The sequence below is a fragment of the Ochotona curzoniae genome, unplaced genomic scaffold (assembly GCF_017591425.1).
Source record: "Ochotona curzoniae isolate NIBS_2020 unplaced genomic scaffold, NIBS_Ocur_1.0 contig_883, whole genome shotgun sequence".
Lineage (NCBI taxonomy): Eukaryota > Metazoa > Chordata > Mammalia > Lagomorpha > Ochotonidae > Ochotona > Ochotona curzoniae.
The window spans coordinates 71,746,976-71,764,428 of record NW_024466599.1 but is presented as its reverse complement, the minus strand read 5'-3'; the positions used below and the strand labels follow the sequence as shown (position 1 = coordinate 71,764,428).

The 17,453-nt window shown below is 45.3% G+C and overlaps 1 protein-coding gene across 2 annotated transcripts in view; it reads left to right on the top strand.

Moving 5' to 3' along the window:
• Window positions 1–17,453, top strand: part of RFX8 (regulatory factor X8) — a 57,403-nt gene that overhangs the window by 33,440 nt on the left and 6,510 nt on the right. Inside the window, exons 7-14 of one of the 2 annotated variants that reach the window (XM_040994141.1) lie at window positions 2,407–2,517; window positions 3,032–3,109; window positions 4,981–5,094; window positions 6,553–6,703; window positions 8,773–8,831; window positions 10,431–10,587; window positions 11,724–11,818; window positions 16,569–16,683. In XM_040994141.1, the coding sequence (XP_040850075.1) occupies window positions 2,407–2,517; window positions 3,032–3,109; window positions 4,981–5,094; window positions 6,553–6,703; window positions 8,773–8,831; window positions 10,431–10,587; window positions 11,724–11,818; window positions 16,569–16,683 (880 nt within the window). The remainder of the gene's footprint in view (window positions 1–2,406; window positions 2,518–3,031; window positions 3,110–4,980; window positions 5,095–6,552; window positions 6,704–8,772; window positions 8,832–10,430; window positions 10,588–11,723; window positions 11,819–16,568; window positions 16,684–17,453) is intronic. The other variant, XM_040994142.1, reaches the window with a different exon arrangement.

Below are 17,453 nucleotides of genomic sequence, written 5' to 3'. Positions count from 1 at the left end.
TGATAATGATATTCAGTAATTGCTTCATTAGAGGGAACTCTTTCTCTGTGTGTATTGTTCTTCTTCTGGTATCCCCTTAATCGCTCACTTATTTGACTATCATCGCCTAGCACTCACCATGCTGGGGCAAGACGTGGTCCTCGTCTTGTAGCATCTACTGTTGAGCTGTGCCTTCCCTGCTTAACTGTGGTTCTTTAGTTATTTAAAAAAAAAAAGGTTATTATGTTATATAGCATATTATAATATATTTGACCATATTATATAAGCTGCACAATCTATATTATATGTAAACATTATATATCATGTATAACCTATGTTATATTATAGGTTATTATAAAATTTGATGTGAAGGTATCTACATTGTAGTTATAGCTCTTAGAATTAGGACACCAGGATTAGTACTAGCTGATCTATGATATTATGAGTTTCACTTTATTATGTTCCCTTTATTTTGAATTCTAAACCTACAAAGCAAAAACTGAGTGATAATATCAATTCTTATATACCCCTCACCCCATTTTCCCTATTGACATCCCATATTATCCCATATTATATTGTTATCTCACAGATAACAAACTACATCCATCTCCCCCAGTTTTTTAATTCAAACTCTTATTCCTTCTGCTCCTCCAAGCCTGTAGGAATCAACATTCTGTGTTCAGATTCAGGAATGTGTATGTGTGTGTTTAACTTTAGCCCCTTCATGTAAAGGAAAGCATGCAATTCTGTCTTTCTGTATCTGTTTTGTTTCATTCAACATGATATCCTCCAGAACCATTCATTTTGCTGCAAAACACAGGATTTCATTCTATTTTATAGTTGAATACTATTCCACTGTGTGTGTGTGTGTGTGTGTGTGTGTGTGTGCATGCATGTGCCACATTTTCTTCCTTCATCTGATGGTGAATACAATGGTAGGTTCCATATCTTGGCTATTGTGAATAATGTTCGTATAAACATGGTGGAGCATGATTCAATGAATTTATATCTTTTGGGTTTTACTTTAGTTGGCCAAGACAACATGATGGGCTTATTTATATTGGCTTGCCACAACACATTCCCTTAAACTAGGGACTTAAGCAACAAATATTTATTACTCACGGTTCTGGGGGCTGAAAATCCTAGATCAGGTACCTGCATGGCTGGCTTCTGGTGAGGGCTACAGAGTGCTCACCACTCCTGTGTCCTCCCACGGTGGAAGGAAGCCAGTCTCCCCTCTGCAAAGTCACCTGCCAGAGCTCCATCCTCATGACCTGCTCACCTCCTGAAGGCCCCCTCCTTAACGCTAGCACTTTCCGTCAGTCACAGACACTGTCTCACTGCCCAGCAGTGACTGGACAACTCTGTAAAAACCCACTTTGTGACTGTACTCTAAGGGATGTTAAGGGTATGAAGGTTAAAAATCAAGCAAACGAAAAGCTGTAACCCCTTATACTTGGGTAGAATAGAGCTTTGAGGTTGGGGAGCTAAACTAGATCTGAAATAACCAGGACAATGTTGAATGGGTTCTGTAATGGAGGGATGGTGTGAGGCCTCCAAAGTAGAGGGATAAAGACTCAGGGGCGAGAGGGCTAGGAAAGGCCAGCACTGGTATGTCTGAGTACCATACTGGGGTGCTTCAAAAAGTTTGTAAAAAGGAATTAAAAGCTACAGCTCTTTTGGTGCAAACAATTTTTTTAATTCATGCATGTTTTTTTCATAATATGCATTTTGCCATGATCTTTTTAAAGACTCCTTACACACATGGATTTCAAAATGTTTTGCACCAAAAACATGCTAATTTACTAATTCCATATTCCATAAACAAAGTTCTTTTTGAAGTCCTCCATATTAAATCCTACCTTCACCCTTATGGCTGTAGTCCATAGTCTTAATTTTTTTAATTTATTTATTTTATTGGAAAGGCAGATATACAGTGAGAAGGAGACACAAACAGAAAGATATTTCTTCCGCTGGCTCACTCCCCAAGTGGCCTCAAAGGCCCAAGATGAGCCAATCCAAATCCAGGAGTCAGGAGCTTCTTCCTGGTCTCCCACATGGACACAGGGTCCCAAGGCTGTGAGCTGTCCTCTACTGCTTTCCCAGGCTACAATCAGGGAGCTGGATAGGAAGTAGGGCCGTTGGGATACGAATCAGTGCCATATAGAATCCGGGTTCGTGCAAGGCAAGAACTTAGCCACCAGGCTATTGCACTGGGCCTAGTCCATAGTCTTAAAGCCACAGGTTAGCATAATTTCAGGACAAAATATGGGACAAAAATTGCTACAGTCAAGACTGTATCCAGAGATGCAGATAAAAGCTGACATAGATCATTAACTTACAGTAACAGTGTGATTGTGACATTATTTTTATGCTAGAAAATGCATTTTATTTAAAAATAATAATCCATATATAAATAATTTTTAGTATGAAATGCATGCACTCAAAAAGACAGACCAAGAGGAATCTCCTTTGCCTGAATTCAGAAGATGTCAATTTTGGGAACAAGAACTGGCAAAGAAATACTCGTATAAAATGGTAGGTTTGCACTTTTGGAAGTTGACTAGCTTTTCATGTTATGCGATGCTTAAGGCAGTGGGTATCCTTTTCTTAAGGTATACTTATTTCCACCTGAAAGGCAGTTACAGAGACAGAGAATAAGAAAGAGAATCTTCTATTTGCTGGTTCACTCCCCCCAGATGATTACAACTGCCGGAACTAAGCCATGCTGAAACCAAGCAGTCTCCCATGTCACTAACTGGACCCCAAGTACTTGTGGTACTATTGCTTCCTCCCTTGGCGTATTCGCAAGGAGCTTGGTCAGAAGCAGGGCTGCCTATGTAGTTCAAGAAGCCGTGGAAATAGATGAGTCAATATTGAATTAAGACTAGTCGGATTATAGGTTTTAGGGTATGCAGTGCTTCCTAGACGTTAAACCCACCGTGGTCCAGCTGAATCACAGCAAGGGCAAATCTGACAGGTCGCATAGGTCCTCAAGGATCAGCTCTTTTTGGAAGTTAAAGCTGAAATAATTTTCTATATATTTCCTTAGATGGCCTTTCTTGCCAACGAATACTGCAACTATTGTCAAGACATTTTACAGAGTGTGAAGAATCAAGAATTTGAGAGGGTAGGGCTTTTTCTTTCAATTCCAAGCATTTACAACCCATCATTAACCATCTCACCTCAACAGACCTCTCAAGGGATGTCTGCTGGTCATCCATCGTACCAAAGTACTTACAACAGCTTTCTGAGTTCCCAAAGGTGACCTTGAAATTCAGTCCATTCAATAGAGAAATTCTCCAAGATTCTAATATGGATAACTTTATGCTGTAAATGCAAATCCATCTTTTTTAAAATATATATATCTTCATGCTAGTTGGTTTCAAATAAAATGTTAGTAATATAATTCACCTGGAATTTTCAAGCTCACTCAAGAGCCATTTCATTCATACTGCTAACTGGAAAATAAGTTAAACTAAAGTTTGGGAATTCTAATGCTTAAATTTTATTCTAGAATTGACTGTGAAAACATGAAACCTTTCAATATTCTGAATTTCATCTTTTGCAGATGAAAAAGAAAAAAAAAACAGGGATGTATGGGATGGGAGAAAAGATTCCAGGTAGAACACGCAGCCTGGGGAAAATAGCATTTGAGCTTGCATTCCAGAAGTTCTAAGCACCTCAACTGCTGCTGACAATGTTCATTCAGCATGAGCACATTTGCTGCACATGCTAGAAACAAGTCGTAACGAGACAGAGATCCGGATGTCTTCAGAGGAGTCCGTGCGCTTTGACGGAGATACTAGACATCTCCACCCACACTGAGTACACAACATAGTCCATCCTTCCTGTACTCAGTCATCAAATGTGTGTTTGCTCCATAGCCTGTGGCCAGCACCTGTTCTGGGGCTAAGAGGTGTCCTGTTCAGGGCTGGAGAAGCTTTCACAAGGGGATTTAGAAAAGTCTGTGAAAAATGGAGTTGATAGGCAAGTTCCTTTTGGTACCCCAAATTTTTGAAATTTATGCCTTTTTTTTTCATCATATGCTATTTACATGACCTTTTTGTAGATCCCTTATATGTACGAAATTAAGGGGGGAAATTGCAGAAAGTAAACTTATTTTTTCATGCCATTTCCCATGAACTTTTTGGAATAATCTTGTAGATTGATCATGAAAGAGACAGTATTAGCCAACAGATGTGGTGTGACATGGCATGTTTTAGAATAACTATATGATGAGAATATTCTGGGTGTCCAGAGAAGAGTGACTCAGAAGGCTGGAGAGTTTCCTCAAGGCAAGCCATGTCACTGCTGACTCTGGTAGGAAAGCAGAGGTTCAGTGGACAAAAAGCCAGGGCAGGAGAGATTCCACATAGAAGCCATGGTGCAAGCAAAGACAACAAGAGCCCGAAGGCACAAAAGGACGTGAGCCTTTATTTTCTGGCACCTCAGAAGGACTCAAGGATGGAATCTGAAAAGTCCTCATGAGGCAAAAGAAAGGAAAGGAGGCAGCCATTTTGTCCCACCACCAACTTGCCCACATGGCTTTTCACCAGCTCTGCCTTGCATACACTCTTGGGTGAAGTCTCACCAAAGACAAACAGGAGGTTCCTTAGACTAAAAGCACTATTGCATCACTTCTCAACCTTCGGCTAAGATGAAGTGTAAAAACACTGTTGCACCTCTTTCTGAGCAGAAAATTGGTCCAAGTGATCAACAGGTTCTGAACTCCACGGGACCCCTCTGTCCCAATCCTCATCCTGATATTATCAACCAGAGCCCCCTTGTGGTCAGAAACAGCTTTCCTTCATGGTCTACCTAAGTGGAAATGACTCTCTCAGAGTTTGCAGGGTCAGAATCCTTCCAATACACAGCTTGGAAAGCAGACAGGCAAAGCTTTAGATGCCTGGAACAAAATTCCCTCCAGTCTGTCTGGGTGGGACGAGGTTTTACAAGGCACAAAAGGAGTTTCCACTGTTTGATCATTTCTTATGTCAGGTACAGGACCTTCTTACATCCTTCTGGAAGTCTCTACAGCAAGACACAGTCATGTTTATGTCGCTGCCTGACGTGTGCCAGCTCTTTAAGTGCTACGATGCCCAGTTATACAAGGTAGGAAGACAGCTGAGCCCTGGGTTTGTACCGGTTCCATACACTGATACTAAAGGCTGAATTGGAACCACAGCCCCGCCCCTCCTCCTTTGCTCTCTCCATGGGCCCGGGATTTTCTGAGGGGTGACTGGCAGTGTTGATGGGTCTTGAGCCTGTTGCTGTTGACTTTTCTGAGTTGCTTCCCGCAACGATCCATAGCCAACACACAGAGTGACCCATGGTTCCAAAACTGCTGAGCCTGGAATTGAGTCAGAGTTCTTTCTCTGGTGCTTTCTGTCAAAGAAGATGTTGTACAATGAATAATTGGTATAATTGCTTGGGAATAGACATAACTGCAGGGGAAAAGGGTGGGGTGTCTATTTCGTGTGAAGCTCTGCCTCTAACGTGATGTTTGTATTTTGAGAATCAGGGAGGTGTCATGTCTGTGCAAGACTGTGTTCTGCTTCTTATAGTCACGAATCTTACCTTTATCCATTTTTAGGAATCAAATTATATTATTTCAAAATTTTTAACAATGAAGATTGAAAACTAGAGACTTAGATCAACCCTTAAAGATACTTGGTGTGATCAACCTCATATGCCCAATACACTGTTTTGTAAATGAATCAACTATTAGTATTTTAAGGTCCTTGGAGAAAAAAAATCTAATTGTAGCCACAGCAGCCTATAGTCCTACGGAGTAAGCAGTGCGTTGGGCTGTGTGGCAGCTGCTCCTTCCAGTTCATACCTGTGGCACTTATAAACTTTGGTCACTTCTTTTTATTTATTTTTTTTAAGATTTATTCTTTTTTTTTTTTTGCAAAGTCAGATATACAGAGAGGAGGAGAGACAGAGAGGAAGATCTTCCATCCAATGATTCACTCCCCCAAATGACTGCAATGGCTGGAGCTAAGCTGATCTGAAGCCAGGAGACCAGAGCTTCTTCTGCATCTCCCACGCAGGGTCACAAGGTTTTGAGCCATCCTCAATCGCTTTCCCAGGCCACAAACAGGGAGCTAGATGGGAAGCAGGGCTGCTGGGATTACAATCAGTGCTCATATGGGATCCCAGCATGTTCAAGCCAAGGACTCTAGCTGCTAGGCCACCGCACTGGGTCCAGCTTTGGTTATTTCTATGACAGACACCTACACCAGCCAGAAAAGTCAGCGTCTTGCCACTTTATGAAAAATGTTACTTATTTCAGAGGCAATCAGAGTTCCCATCCTCTGGTTCACTCTTCCACTGCCTGCAATGGCTGAAGTTGCACGAGGGCTGAAGCCAGGAGGTGACAACCCAATCCAAGTCTCCCATGTGGGAGCCATGAATAATGCTTCCCAGGGTTTGCACTGGCACAAAGCTGGGGTCGTGGGCTGGAGCGGGTAACTGAAGCAGCTGAATCCAGGCACGGGCACTCGGGTGCGGGTGGGCTACTCCACAGCTAGGCTAAAGGCCCACCCCAATTTGACACTCTTATTGTAGGGAATTGAGGACATTCTCCTTCACGACTTTTTGGAAGATGTTTCTATCCAGTACTTGAAATTGGTGAGACAATTTAGTAAGAGATATAAGCTTTGGCTTCTCACAGCAGTGGAAGGTTTTCCGGCTCCATTAAAGATTTCCAAACTCAAAGGTAGGTTCTATTCTATTAGAGTGGATCTCTCCAGCATTCACACTGGGGGTAAGCCTTTCAGTTTTTAACCCCATCTGAGAAGGTCTGGCCTGACCTTTCCTTGAATGCCAGTGAAGGATTCTTGGGATGATCTATTCCCCCTGAAGAATAATCACATGAATGCTTGCCAGGTCCAAAAAGTTGGAGATGTGGCAAAGGTGCTGCTGGGAAAAGCACCTGGCCACGCCTCCAGCCAGTGCCCAACATCCCATTGCACAGTCCCTTGAGCAGGTGGGATAAGATTCTTTCCCATGACCTGTCTCCCCCCCAAGGCCCATGCTTCCTGGGCCAGATCAGGACCACCCCCACCAAGCCAATACCCATCACTCTCTTCTGTGTATGAGACTTGTTTCCCTTTGCAATGCTTTCCTGGGTTGGGCCGTCTGCACTCTGGTCTTGGCATCTGAACCTCTCCCGTCACTTACCATCATCACACTCCCAGCTGTGCTCAGGACTCATGCTGGACTCCCTGCTCCCACTTTTCTCCACTTGGAAATTCTGGGGCCCAGCCAGGCAAGGACATAGGCTTATATGATGGGCAGCCACAAAGAACCCGGGAGAAAGCTCTGCAAAAAGAAAATAAGACTAGAGTTTCCTGTGTAGCAGGTGCTGTGACCACTTTAGCACTTGCCCATACACTGGACCTCAGGCTCTGTCAGTGTGCCAGTTATTTCCATGACTTCCTGGCTGCCTGCCCTGCCTCTAGCCTTTCCCAGCCCCCAGTCACACTCACTTCCACCCCCAGTGACCATCCCCAAAGAATAATTTGGTCAATGAGCACTTTCTACAGCTCACAGACCATCCACAGCCCTTCATTTGATGTCAAGTCATCTACCGTTTGATCTCGGGCCCCGTCTATGTCTCCATCTTCCCAGAGATTCCCCCATGCCATGATCACCCATTGTTTCTCAGGGGCCCAAGAACGGTGGTCCCCAGAAGGCCTTTGTCTCTGTGTTCTTTGTGCTTGGACCATATCCATGTGTCCCCCACTCTCCTACCTAACTCCTATCTGCCTGTGAAAGCCCAAGTGAAATGTCACCTCCTCAGAGAAGCCTTCCCTGATGCCATCCCCCAGACAGTCTTCTGCCTTCCCGGAAGTATCTACTTTGTCTCCCCCATGTTGTCACACTGCAGGGGAACCTAGAGCTCACTGGTGGGTTGTGAGCTCAACAGCATCTTCTTCATGTTTTTGCTTTTCTTCCTTCCTCCTCCTGGGATAATATCCTGAGGAGATGAGAAAGTTGGAAGTACAGAGGATTCCCTGGCAGAAATCCTAACTTCTGTTGGACATGTATCTTAGACTGTTACAGCAAAACGCAATCATGTGCCACACACAGCACAGCACACCGTTACCCAATGGCCCCGTGGATGACGTTCTGTCTCCTAGCAACATCACAGCCTCTGAGTTGGTCTCAGGACATACTTTGATGTTCACACCATGATGAGATCACTCAACAACGGGTTCATCCAAATATGTCCTTGGTGTCAGAAGTGCTGTGCCACCATTGCATGAGCTGAGTAGCTTCTTAAAAAGCTGGGTGGGGGGTAAGTAAACAGAAATTTCCCACTGCAAGCTGGCAAATCCAAGCCAGGCAGTGGCTGTTGAGGACCCCTGTCCTCACTGAGTTACGGCTGTCTCCACTTTGTCCTTACAAAGAGGAAGATGTCAGGGGTCTCATGAGGTCAGCACTAATCTCATAAGCAGGATCCCACAAAACCCCAGCTCCAGACACCATCACCATGTGGGTGAGCATTTAGCACAGGACTTTGGAGTGGGAGTCACAGGCATGCATGTCATAGTAGCACTGGGACTACACGCTTTTCCTTACACATGGGTACCTTTCATCCGGCTGGCCCTGCCGGAACCTCCCAGCCCACAAGAAGGGCAGAGAGCCAGGGGAAGATGGGGGTGCACTCAGGCAACACTGCCTTCTCTGTCCCCATTCACCCACGTGGACCTGCTCCCCATCAGTCATGGAAGAACCTGAGCTGACAGGATCAGTAACAATGACGCGCATTGCTCTTAACAGAAGTCACCGTGTTTGTCAAGAGAATCAGAAGAAAGACATACCTTTCCAACATGGCTAAGGTAGGTAGGTGGTGGCCCACTGGACACACCGGGAACAAAGCAGTTTCCTGCAGAGGAAAAGGAGAGCTGCAGGGGGAGCTATTTCCATCCACTAGGCAAGCAGAGGGTGGGACAACAGTGCTGGGGAACAGTGCCTGCCACTGGTAGGGAAGGTCTGGTGGGGCTGTGACAGTCAGAGCCCACACACAGACAGGCAGGCTGTGGTCGCCTGGTTTGTCTCTGAGCAAGAGGGAGAGGTCATCCCTAGACAAGCTGCCCCAAGGTCCCGTGCAGTGCCAACCTGGACAGGCTGGTGTATGAAGTTGAAAGGGCATCAGAGCAGAGTCTAGGACCAACCGACTAACTGACAGACAGACAGACCCTTCGTCCCTGTGGCTCAGTGGGTCCAGGCCACCAGACTGCTCACCCACACTGGACCTTCTCATTCCCAAGCAGTGACCCACTGCATTTTCGGGTGCCTCCTCTGTGTTTCCACCAACAACACATGGGAAATCTTAGAAGGCCTGTAGTGATTGCTTCTGCATCACCATGTACAGACATTTTCCTCATTGTTAAAACACAATAGAACAGTTACCAACACAGCATTTACACTGTACTAAGTAACCCAAATAATTCAGAGCAACCAAGGAGGGTGTACATAGGCTAGATGCCAATTTTGTGTTGTTTTATGTAGGGACTTAAGTATTTTGTTATCTTGGGAGGGGGTCCTGGAACCTACCACCCAAGGTTACCAGGGACCAACTGACTTGTGTGGGCACTCAGCCTGTGGCCCACCCAGCAGTCTGTTGTGGTGGTCCCTAGGCTGCAGATGGGAACTGAGAATGGGACCTGTCATTCTGCTCTTGTCTGGTCTCTGCTCTCCAGGAGTCAACGGAGTCAGCCCCCGGAGCTGTCCCCATCCTTCCAACACAAAGCCCTCCCTGCTCACCTGGGTGTCACCTGTTTATGTGCTCTTGACCTATCTCACTCTCAAGGACAAGCCCTTCACATCATTCCAACCAGAACCAGCTGTGTCTTCAGCCTTAGCTGTAAACTTACCACTACTTGGGATCATTCACTCAGCACCCCCACACACACTCAGGTTCCTCCTCTGCCCAGGGAAAGGATGCTCACACCACACAGGTGCTCACACCACACAGTCTGAGCAGGTGAGGGATGAGAGCATCCTACTTGACAGCTGAGTCAAGTCATTCAGGAAAGCTCAGTTCTTTGCCCCAACAAAACACGGCTGAGTCAGTTTCTCAGTCCCCAAAATCACCCCTCAGAATCAAAGTCAAGGTTCTCCCCACCCTTTCCTTTGGGATGATTGGTCACCACTGTTGGACTGTCTTGGACACTTTGGGCTAATTGAACGGGAGGCTGAGGACAGATAGCAGCCCTACATACCGCTGCCTAGGGCAGAAGACTTCAAAATACTAGTCTTTAGCTTGGCAATTTTAGAATGCTTTCAATGCTTTGTCATTGAAGAGGCAATGTTAGCAGCTGATCTCACTTTTCTTCTCTGTAACAAAAAGTCTTGGTTAGATGGAAAGAGCAGGCAAAAGCAAGAAGCAAGACAGCAAGATGTCATGAAGTGCTATGCTTCTTTCTTGTCTTCAGACCATGAGATTGGTGTTGAAAAACAGTGGGAGAGCCAACGGTTTGAAGTCGGATCTGCATGCTATCCTCAGTCAAGGTGCTTTAGATATCTCTGCAAAGGCCCTGACAGGTGGCCTGGACCCCACGGAGGAGCTGGAGAGCCACACAGAGATGCAATGTAATCCTCCTCCCACAGCTTTTCTTACTGGGGTGGTGGGCAGATATATCTCTTTCTTTGACATTGAAGTAGGACTGAACTTGGTGGGCTGTAACAGTTATTAGAATGTTGAAATATATACATACTTGATGCTAAATAGCCTTTGACCACCCCCATTCCCCACTTCAGGGCCTGGCCCATGTTGTCCTGGCTAACCTGAATCCCAGATCCCCTGATAAACCACCCTTTTTCCATCAATCCGCCAGCTGACGTGTTAACATGAGACACAACAGGCTTCAGAGATCTACACAGCACCTCTGACTAGTGGGATCCAAAAAGACCCTGTTCCCACAGGCCACAGGAAGCCCCAGGCATCCCAAGTGGCTCCCCAAAACCTTGCTCTTGCTCCTTGCTGAAGCCCAAAGAGCCCCCAGGATCACGAGGGCTGCCCCAGGGCTCCTCTGCTCCTGTCGTCATCCCTGTGGGTCCCCAGGACTTGACAAGGAGACAGAACACTAAAAGTGGCACAAGCTTCCAGGGAGCAGCATTCTGTGAACAAGCCTCACCTGAACCAAGAAACCTACTTGGCTTGTTACACTCAATCCCAGATGCTTAAAAAGTGGGTACTTAAAAAGGTGGGAAGGCCAAAACTCGGTTCTGTTTCTCAGTGCCCCCTACACAGGTGGAGGAACCAAGATCTAATGCCACACATATGTTCCCAGCTGGGCTCCACCTAATTGAGTGTATAACCGCAGGCAAGGTGCTGACCACCTTTGATGTCCACTGTCGCTTGCATGGCATGAATACACCAGGCCTTTTGTGCACATGTCAAGGGTAGGTGAGGTCATGTCTGTACTGAGAATGAGCTCACCTGCAAATAGTGTCTGTGTAATTACAAGGTGGGGTTGCTGTGTGAAAACATTTCCTTGCATTGCTGCAGGGGGCAGAGGTATGGCCAATGACTCCAAACTAGACAGCGCCAGAGTGACAAGTCTAGCCTGAGACATCCTTTATAATCTGAATGAATGTGAGGCCTGGAGGAATTCCTTTGAACTATTGTTCAGATGTTGTCGCCCAGGTTGCCTAGGACACAAACACCTGCCAAGGAACTCTGCGTGGTACATGTGATCTCCTGTGCCTCCTTTTCCTCCTTGTAGGTTTAAGCAGTTTGATTTCTTTGCTGGGAACATCAACGGATCTCAGCGTGTTTCTGAACTGCCTGTCTTCTAATCTCCAAGCATTTGTCTTCCAGGTACAAACCCATGATTTCTGTTTTTATAAGGAAAGAAGTGGGTGTCGATCATGCTAGTTCAATTATAGTCCTATATTCTCATTACTTGAGGGTAGGAGAAAGAACTTTCCCAAGCTCTGATCAGGAATGTGCCAGGCAGGGCTGGCAAGAGTGAGAGGAGAGAGGGAAGTGGCTCTTCACTTTCGTTGCAGAGCAGAAGATGGGATAGCAAAACAATCACAAATGTGTGTATGTGCACATGTGCGGGTGTGTGGGGGGCGGTCAGTGTTTGTCCACTTCCTCTCTGTACCTGAATATCATGCATGAGGTCACTGGTAAAGAAAAGAAATTCATATCTAGCTAAAATTCAAAAACAAAAGAAATGCCCATGTATATCAATTTTGCTGCAAATACAGTGTTTTTTGACTTTTACATTTTTGTCAGATCGATATGAAGTATACACTACCATAGTTTAAATAATTTTTTACTACATTAAAACTTAGATACATTAAATATCTTTCCATGTGATTGTTGTTTTCGACCCTTGCCTATTTTCCTGCTGGATTAGGAGCTTTTTATTTGTTGACTTCTTTACTTAGTAAATCCCATAAGCTTTGGACCATAATGTAAATTTAAAATGTTATCTCAACAAATAAGTAAAATGTGAAATTTTTAAAAAGTTTAAAAGGGAAAAAATAATTAAAAAAAAAAAAGGATGGGGTGAGGAGAGGAGGCAGGCAGGCAAGGAGAAAGAAAAATACACTTCTGGCCAAGGTCTTGATCTTGATCTGCATCAAGTGAGCATCTTGCCATCCTGCAGCATCTGAAGATAGTACGTGACAAGACAGACCATGTGTGCCAGAGAGAGCTCAATGTCAAACAAAGTCACTCTCTCCATAACCCATGAATGAAGTGTCCCAATCACCTCTTTGAGGCCCTGCCTGCAAGAACTAGTAGCATATGACCTTGGAAATTTATTTCTGAAAGTATGTGGTCAAACCACAGCAGTACATGGTGACAGCAGGACAGTCAATGAGCACATGTGCATGTGTGGGGGGGTGCTGAGTGTATATGCGTGGGTATATGCTGGTTCTATGGGTATATGCTGTGTGCACGAAGCAGGAGTGTGGAGGAGGTGTGTGGGGTGTGAGGGAGGAGGCTTGCCTGCCTGAGGACAATGATCACCCACCTGAATGTTCAGCAGCTGTGTTCCAGCGAAACACCTAGCTTGACTTCCGTATCTCAAGGATGAGTTGGTGGTGGACACAGGTGGATTTTGTCTATGTGATCAGCTTGCCTGCAGGCAATCACTGTAGTTGGTTCTTGGGCTTGATTTCCTTTGTCATCATCATGGGCCATTGCCCTGAAAGAATTGAGAATGTCTCCAGGGAAACCAAAGTGACTGGCTCCAGTGGGCTCTAGAAGGAGTCAGGGATTAAAGCCCGGATGGAAGCAAGGTAGCTCCAGGCCCCTTCTTGTGACATCAGGCTCGCCGATGCTGAGAAAGTTGGGAAAGGCCTTCAAGAGGTTAGCGGGACTCCACCCGAGATACGGGAGGTGAGGAGAAATCAACTATGCTGAGAGAAGGAGAGAAGGTGTTGAGGATGAAGAATGACAAGAGTGGTAGTAAGCACGTGGGGATGCAGGTAGGAAGCAGCAGAGAACTCCCGGTAAGGAACAAAGATGCCAAGGACCTGGAATAGGAACTTGGGTTTGGGATGTTTTCCTGGAAGCCCCAATCCCATCTCGCTTCCTTTGTCTTTATCCCTGGTGAGTCGGTGGAGAAGAATAGGCAGACATAATGAGTGAGTCCATCTTCACGGCTGCCAGAACTTTGGGATTTTGAACCTCCCGAGCAGGAACCTGAATACCTCAGGAAGGAGCCAAAAAGCCAGTTCCAACCCACAACAGGTGTCCGCTCCCATTCTTTGCCTCCTGAAAATAATCATTCCAGAGTGTCTGAAGTCTTTATGCTTCCTTGGTGGTCTCTGGCAGGGTTTATTCAGAACACCAGAGTTGCTGGTGACTGAGACATTTATCCACCCACGGCTTTTACAGAGCCTCCCAGAATCACTCCCTGGGGAGCTGCAGGCCTACCACCCAGCAGCAGCTTGGATGGGAGGAACTGCCAGTGCGCCCTGCTCCTTGTTTCAGAGTCTCAGCTTCCGCCAGGAAGAGCCCACTGAGATCATTAATGCCAGCCCTGCCTTGAGGCAGGCAGCCCGATGGTTGCAAGCCATGGAACCCCACGTGTGTCCCTGAGGCGCCCATCTGCAGCCTTCACAAATGAGGCGTGTTAGAAAAATGATGTTTCTGCAATTACGTGACTTTGAAAGGCTTGTTTTTGTAAAATAGCCTCCCTGATTTAAAGAAAAAAAAAAAGCCAGACTATTGTCAATGAAACACTCAGACCATTAAAATGCAAACCCTGGGACTTGTCAGAGATGACTAATATCCTCGATTGTCTGCAGCTGGGAGAGAGAAATGGCCAACTTGGGCACATGTTTCTCACTGCTTGGGTGCAGATTTGTAAGCAAAGGGACAAGATACACCCCATGGTCTGGGGGTAGGACAAATGCTCAGTGATCGTCATGACTGATGGTCAAACAAACGCATGTGCAGAGGGAGTTCTGGTCACCAGGCACGATCTCCCCCAATACTACCAGAAAGCTTCCAATGATTTCTGTAGTCACATCATCCCTTCAGCCTGATGCCACCGCCACTACATGGGAGGAACAACTTCCCAAGAGCTCGCTTGCAAGTGGCAAGAGCCAATAGATGAGTCACAAAGTATTCCAAAGCTTAGAATGACCCTGCGGGGAGTTGACAGCTTGGCATGGGGCAAAATGGTAGATAAGCAAGGATGAGAATGGGGTTTTTTGTCACTTCCAGCCCATATCCCCTTCTTTGCCTCAGTGATGTGGGGTTACAGAGTGGACATTGGGTATAACAGTCAAGGAGCCAGCTGGGATGCCCACATCCCATTCTGCAATGCCTGGACGCAGGTCCAGGATCCACTCCTAATTCCAGCTTCCTGCTGATGCACATATACTCGAAGGTAGCAGGTGATGTTCAGGTAATTAGGTCTCGGGTAGTTCCCAGCTTCTGGCCCACCACGGCTCCTAGCCAGCAATTGAGGAGCCAATCAGCAGATGGAAGATCTTCCTCTGTCTCTGCGTGTCTTTCTGCTTTTTAAATAAATAAGTAAATGAAAATGTAAAAGGAAAATACATGTGGTTGCAAGCCAGTGGAAAGTCCTGTGACAAACCCAGAGGATGCCTTGGGGTATTCATGGTGACGCATGCATTTCAAAAAAATCTATGACTTCATAGTTTGTGGATCACTTCAGGAGTGGCTCAAAGCATCTTTCAGTCCAGAGGGGGAGAATTTCTTAGTCTGCTTCCAGCAGCATCTTGCTGGCACCCTGTTGAGCACCACTCAGGCCGTCAGATGACCTTGGCTGTTTGGGACCCAACGTCAGAGATTCTCTAGTCATAGGGTTGTTTACATGGTACAGCAGTCAACTTCACATTTTCCCAAATAAGCTCCTGACTTTTCATTATGGGAAAATCAGTCTCAGCTTTTCACATCAGACCGAGCATGCTCAAGTGCAAGTACCAGCCATTTAAATAGATGTGTTGGAGAGGGTGCTGTGGGTGCCCTTGATTTAAAAAAAAAAAAAATAGGCAAAACAGTCCCGCAGAGTGGATTTGAGCAAAGAACAACTCCTGAATTGGGAAGCCTGGGAACCACAGAGGTCAGAGAGCAGGAAGTGTTTGTAGGCAGGAAAAGGTTAGAGAAAGCAAAAATAAGGAATTAAAAATAAAGTGACCTTTACAAAGTCACTTTATTTTTTTTTAAAATAAGATCTACTTATTTTTACTTGAAAGTGAGCTAGATTTACAAAGAAGAGAGATGGATGAAAGATTTTTCCCTCCACTGGTTCAGTCCCCAAGCGGTCTCAATGGACAGAGCTGACCCAATCCGAAGCCAAAAGCCTCTTCCAGGTCTCCTATGTGGGTGCACCGTCCCAAAGACTTGAGCCATCCTCTTTTGCTTTCCCAGTCCACTAGCAAGGAGCTGGATGGGAAATAGAGTAGCTGGGATATGAACTGGCACCCATCAGGCTGCCAGCACTTGCAGATGGAGAATTAGCCTCGTTGAGCCACTGCGCCAGCTCCGAAGTCACTTCCCTTACATAGACTAACGCAGAGGGGACTTCCCCTTACATGCTGGCTAACACTGGGCTGTTTGGGACTTTGGCTGTTGTCTCTCTCTGCTGAATTACCAGGCAGTCAGATCAGTGACTTAGCTTCTGCCTAGTGGGATTTTAGCATGAGTGATTCCGTTTTGATTTAGGATATTGATCCTCATATGGGAATTAAGCTCAAATCAAAGACCTCTCATAAATTTTATTTAACGCATTTTGCAAGTGACCTCTTTAAAAAAAAATTATGTGGGATTTAAAAAAAAGATGAGGCCAATTTCCCACCTCCCTTCTTTTCTCCATCAACTTCAATTGCTCTGTCCTGGAACCATCTCCACAGGGGATGGCTCAAAACCAGAAACAGCCCCGAGTCAGCTCCTGCCTCCTTCTCAGCCTCACAGTGTCCTCTCCTTCGCCTTGCTAGTTTAGCCCTTGTAAAACCCTGGTGCATGACACATGTATGTGCATTTGAGAACACTCTAGTCTTCTTGATTTTATCATAAACCTCAGTGGGTGTTTTCTTTCTTTTTTTTTTTCTTTTGGTCTCACGAAAAAATGCACTAGCCAAGCAGAAACAAAGAGGAATTTATGAAATTAGCTGCCAACTTCCAGCTTCGATGGAATTTCCTTCTTACTGCTGTGAGCAAAGCCATGACCCTCTGCCACAGAGATAGCTTTGGTAAGTCAGAATACAAAAGGTTTTATATTGTATCCTCCAGAAATCGTGTAACAGCGTAAGAACTTTGCATATTGCTATAGAAAATCCAGTCACTTTTTAAAAAAACTTCTTCTAATGTAAATGCATCATAGAGGAAAAAAAAAAGCCATAGCTCGCTCTCTCTTTAATGGTGTTGTGAGAGTCCACCAAACAAACCCATTGTGCCTTCACTTCTTGAGCCCATCACTGTCTTAGTTTTTGAGCTTTGTGAAATTATGGGAAAAGCGTCAAAGGTGATAATTGAGATGGAAAAAACAATGGCTTCTTTGGAGCACCGATATTTAATTTTCAGGAACAATGGCCAACAGAGGCATCACTGTGTGTGGAGGGTGAGAGGAATGAACCAATGTGAACCTTGAACACTTGCCAACCAAGTCACTGTAGGAGGTCACACCTTTGTCACTGGTGTGATGTAAGAGCTGCAAGTTCTCCAGCTTCCTGGGATCTATTGCTCACTCAACAGATTTTTATTTATGTCCCTAGCCATTTAATTGTTGATCAATTCAATTTCAGAAACAATGAAACTAGCTAGGATCTTAGGCATCGCAGTTCAGGAGACACAGGTTCAGATAGCTCCAAATCAGTGCTCCAAGGCAGGCAGGGAAAGTGGGATCACGTAGAGCCCCCCAAAAGATTTCTGTTAAGTCACTGCAAGATAGTTAAAATTCCTATTGAAATTGAAAATAACTTAAAGGACTACATAACTAATGAAGGATAGCAAAGAATGTATA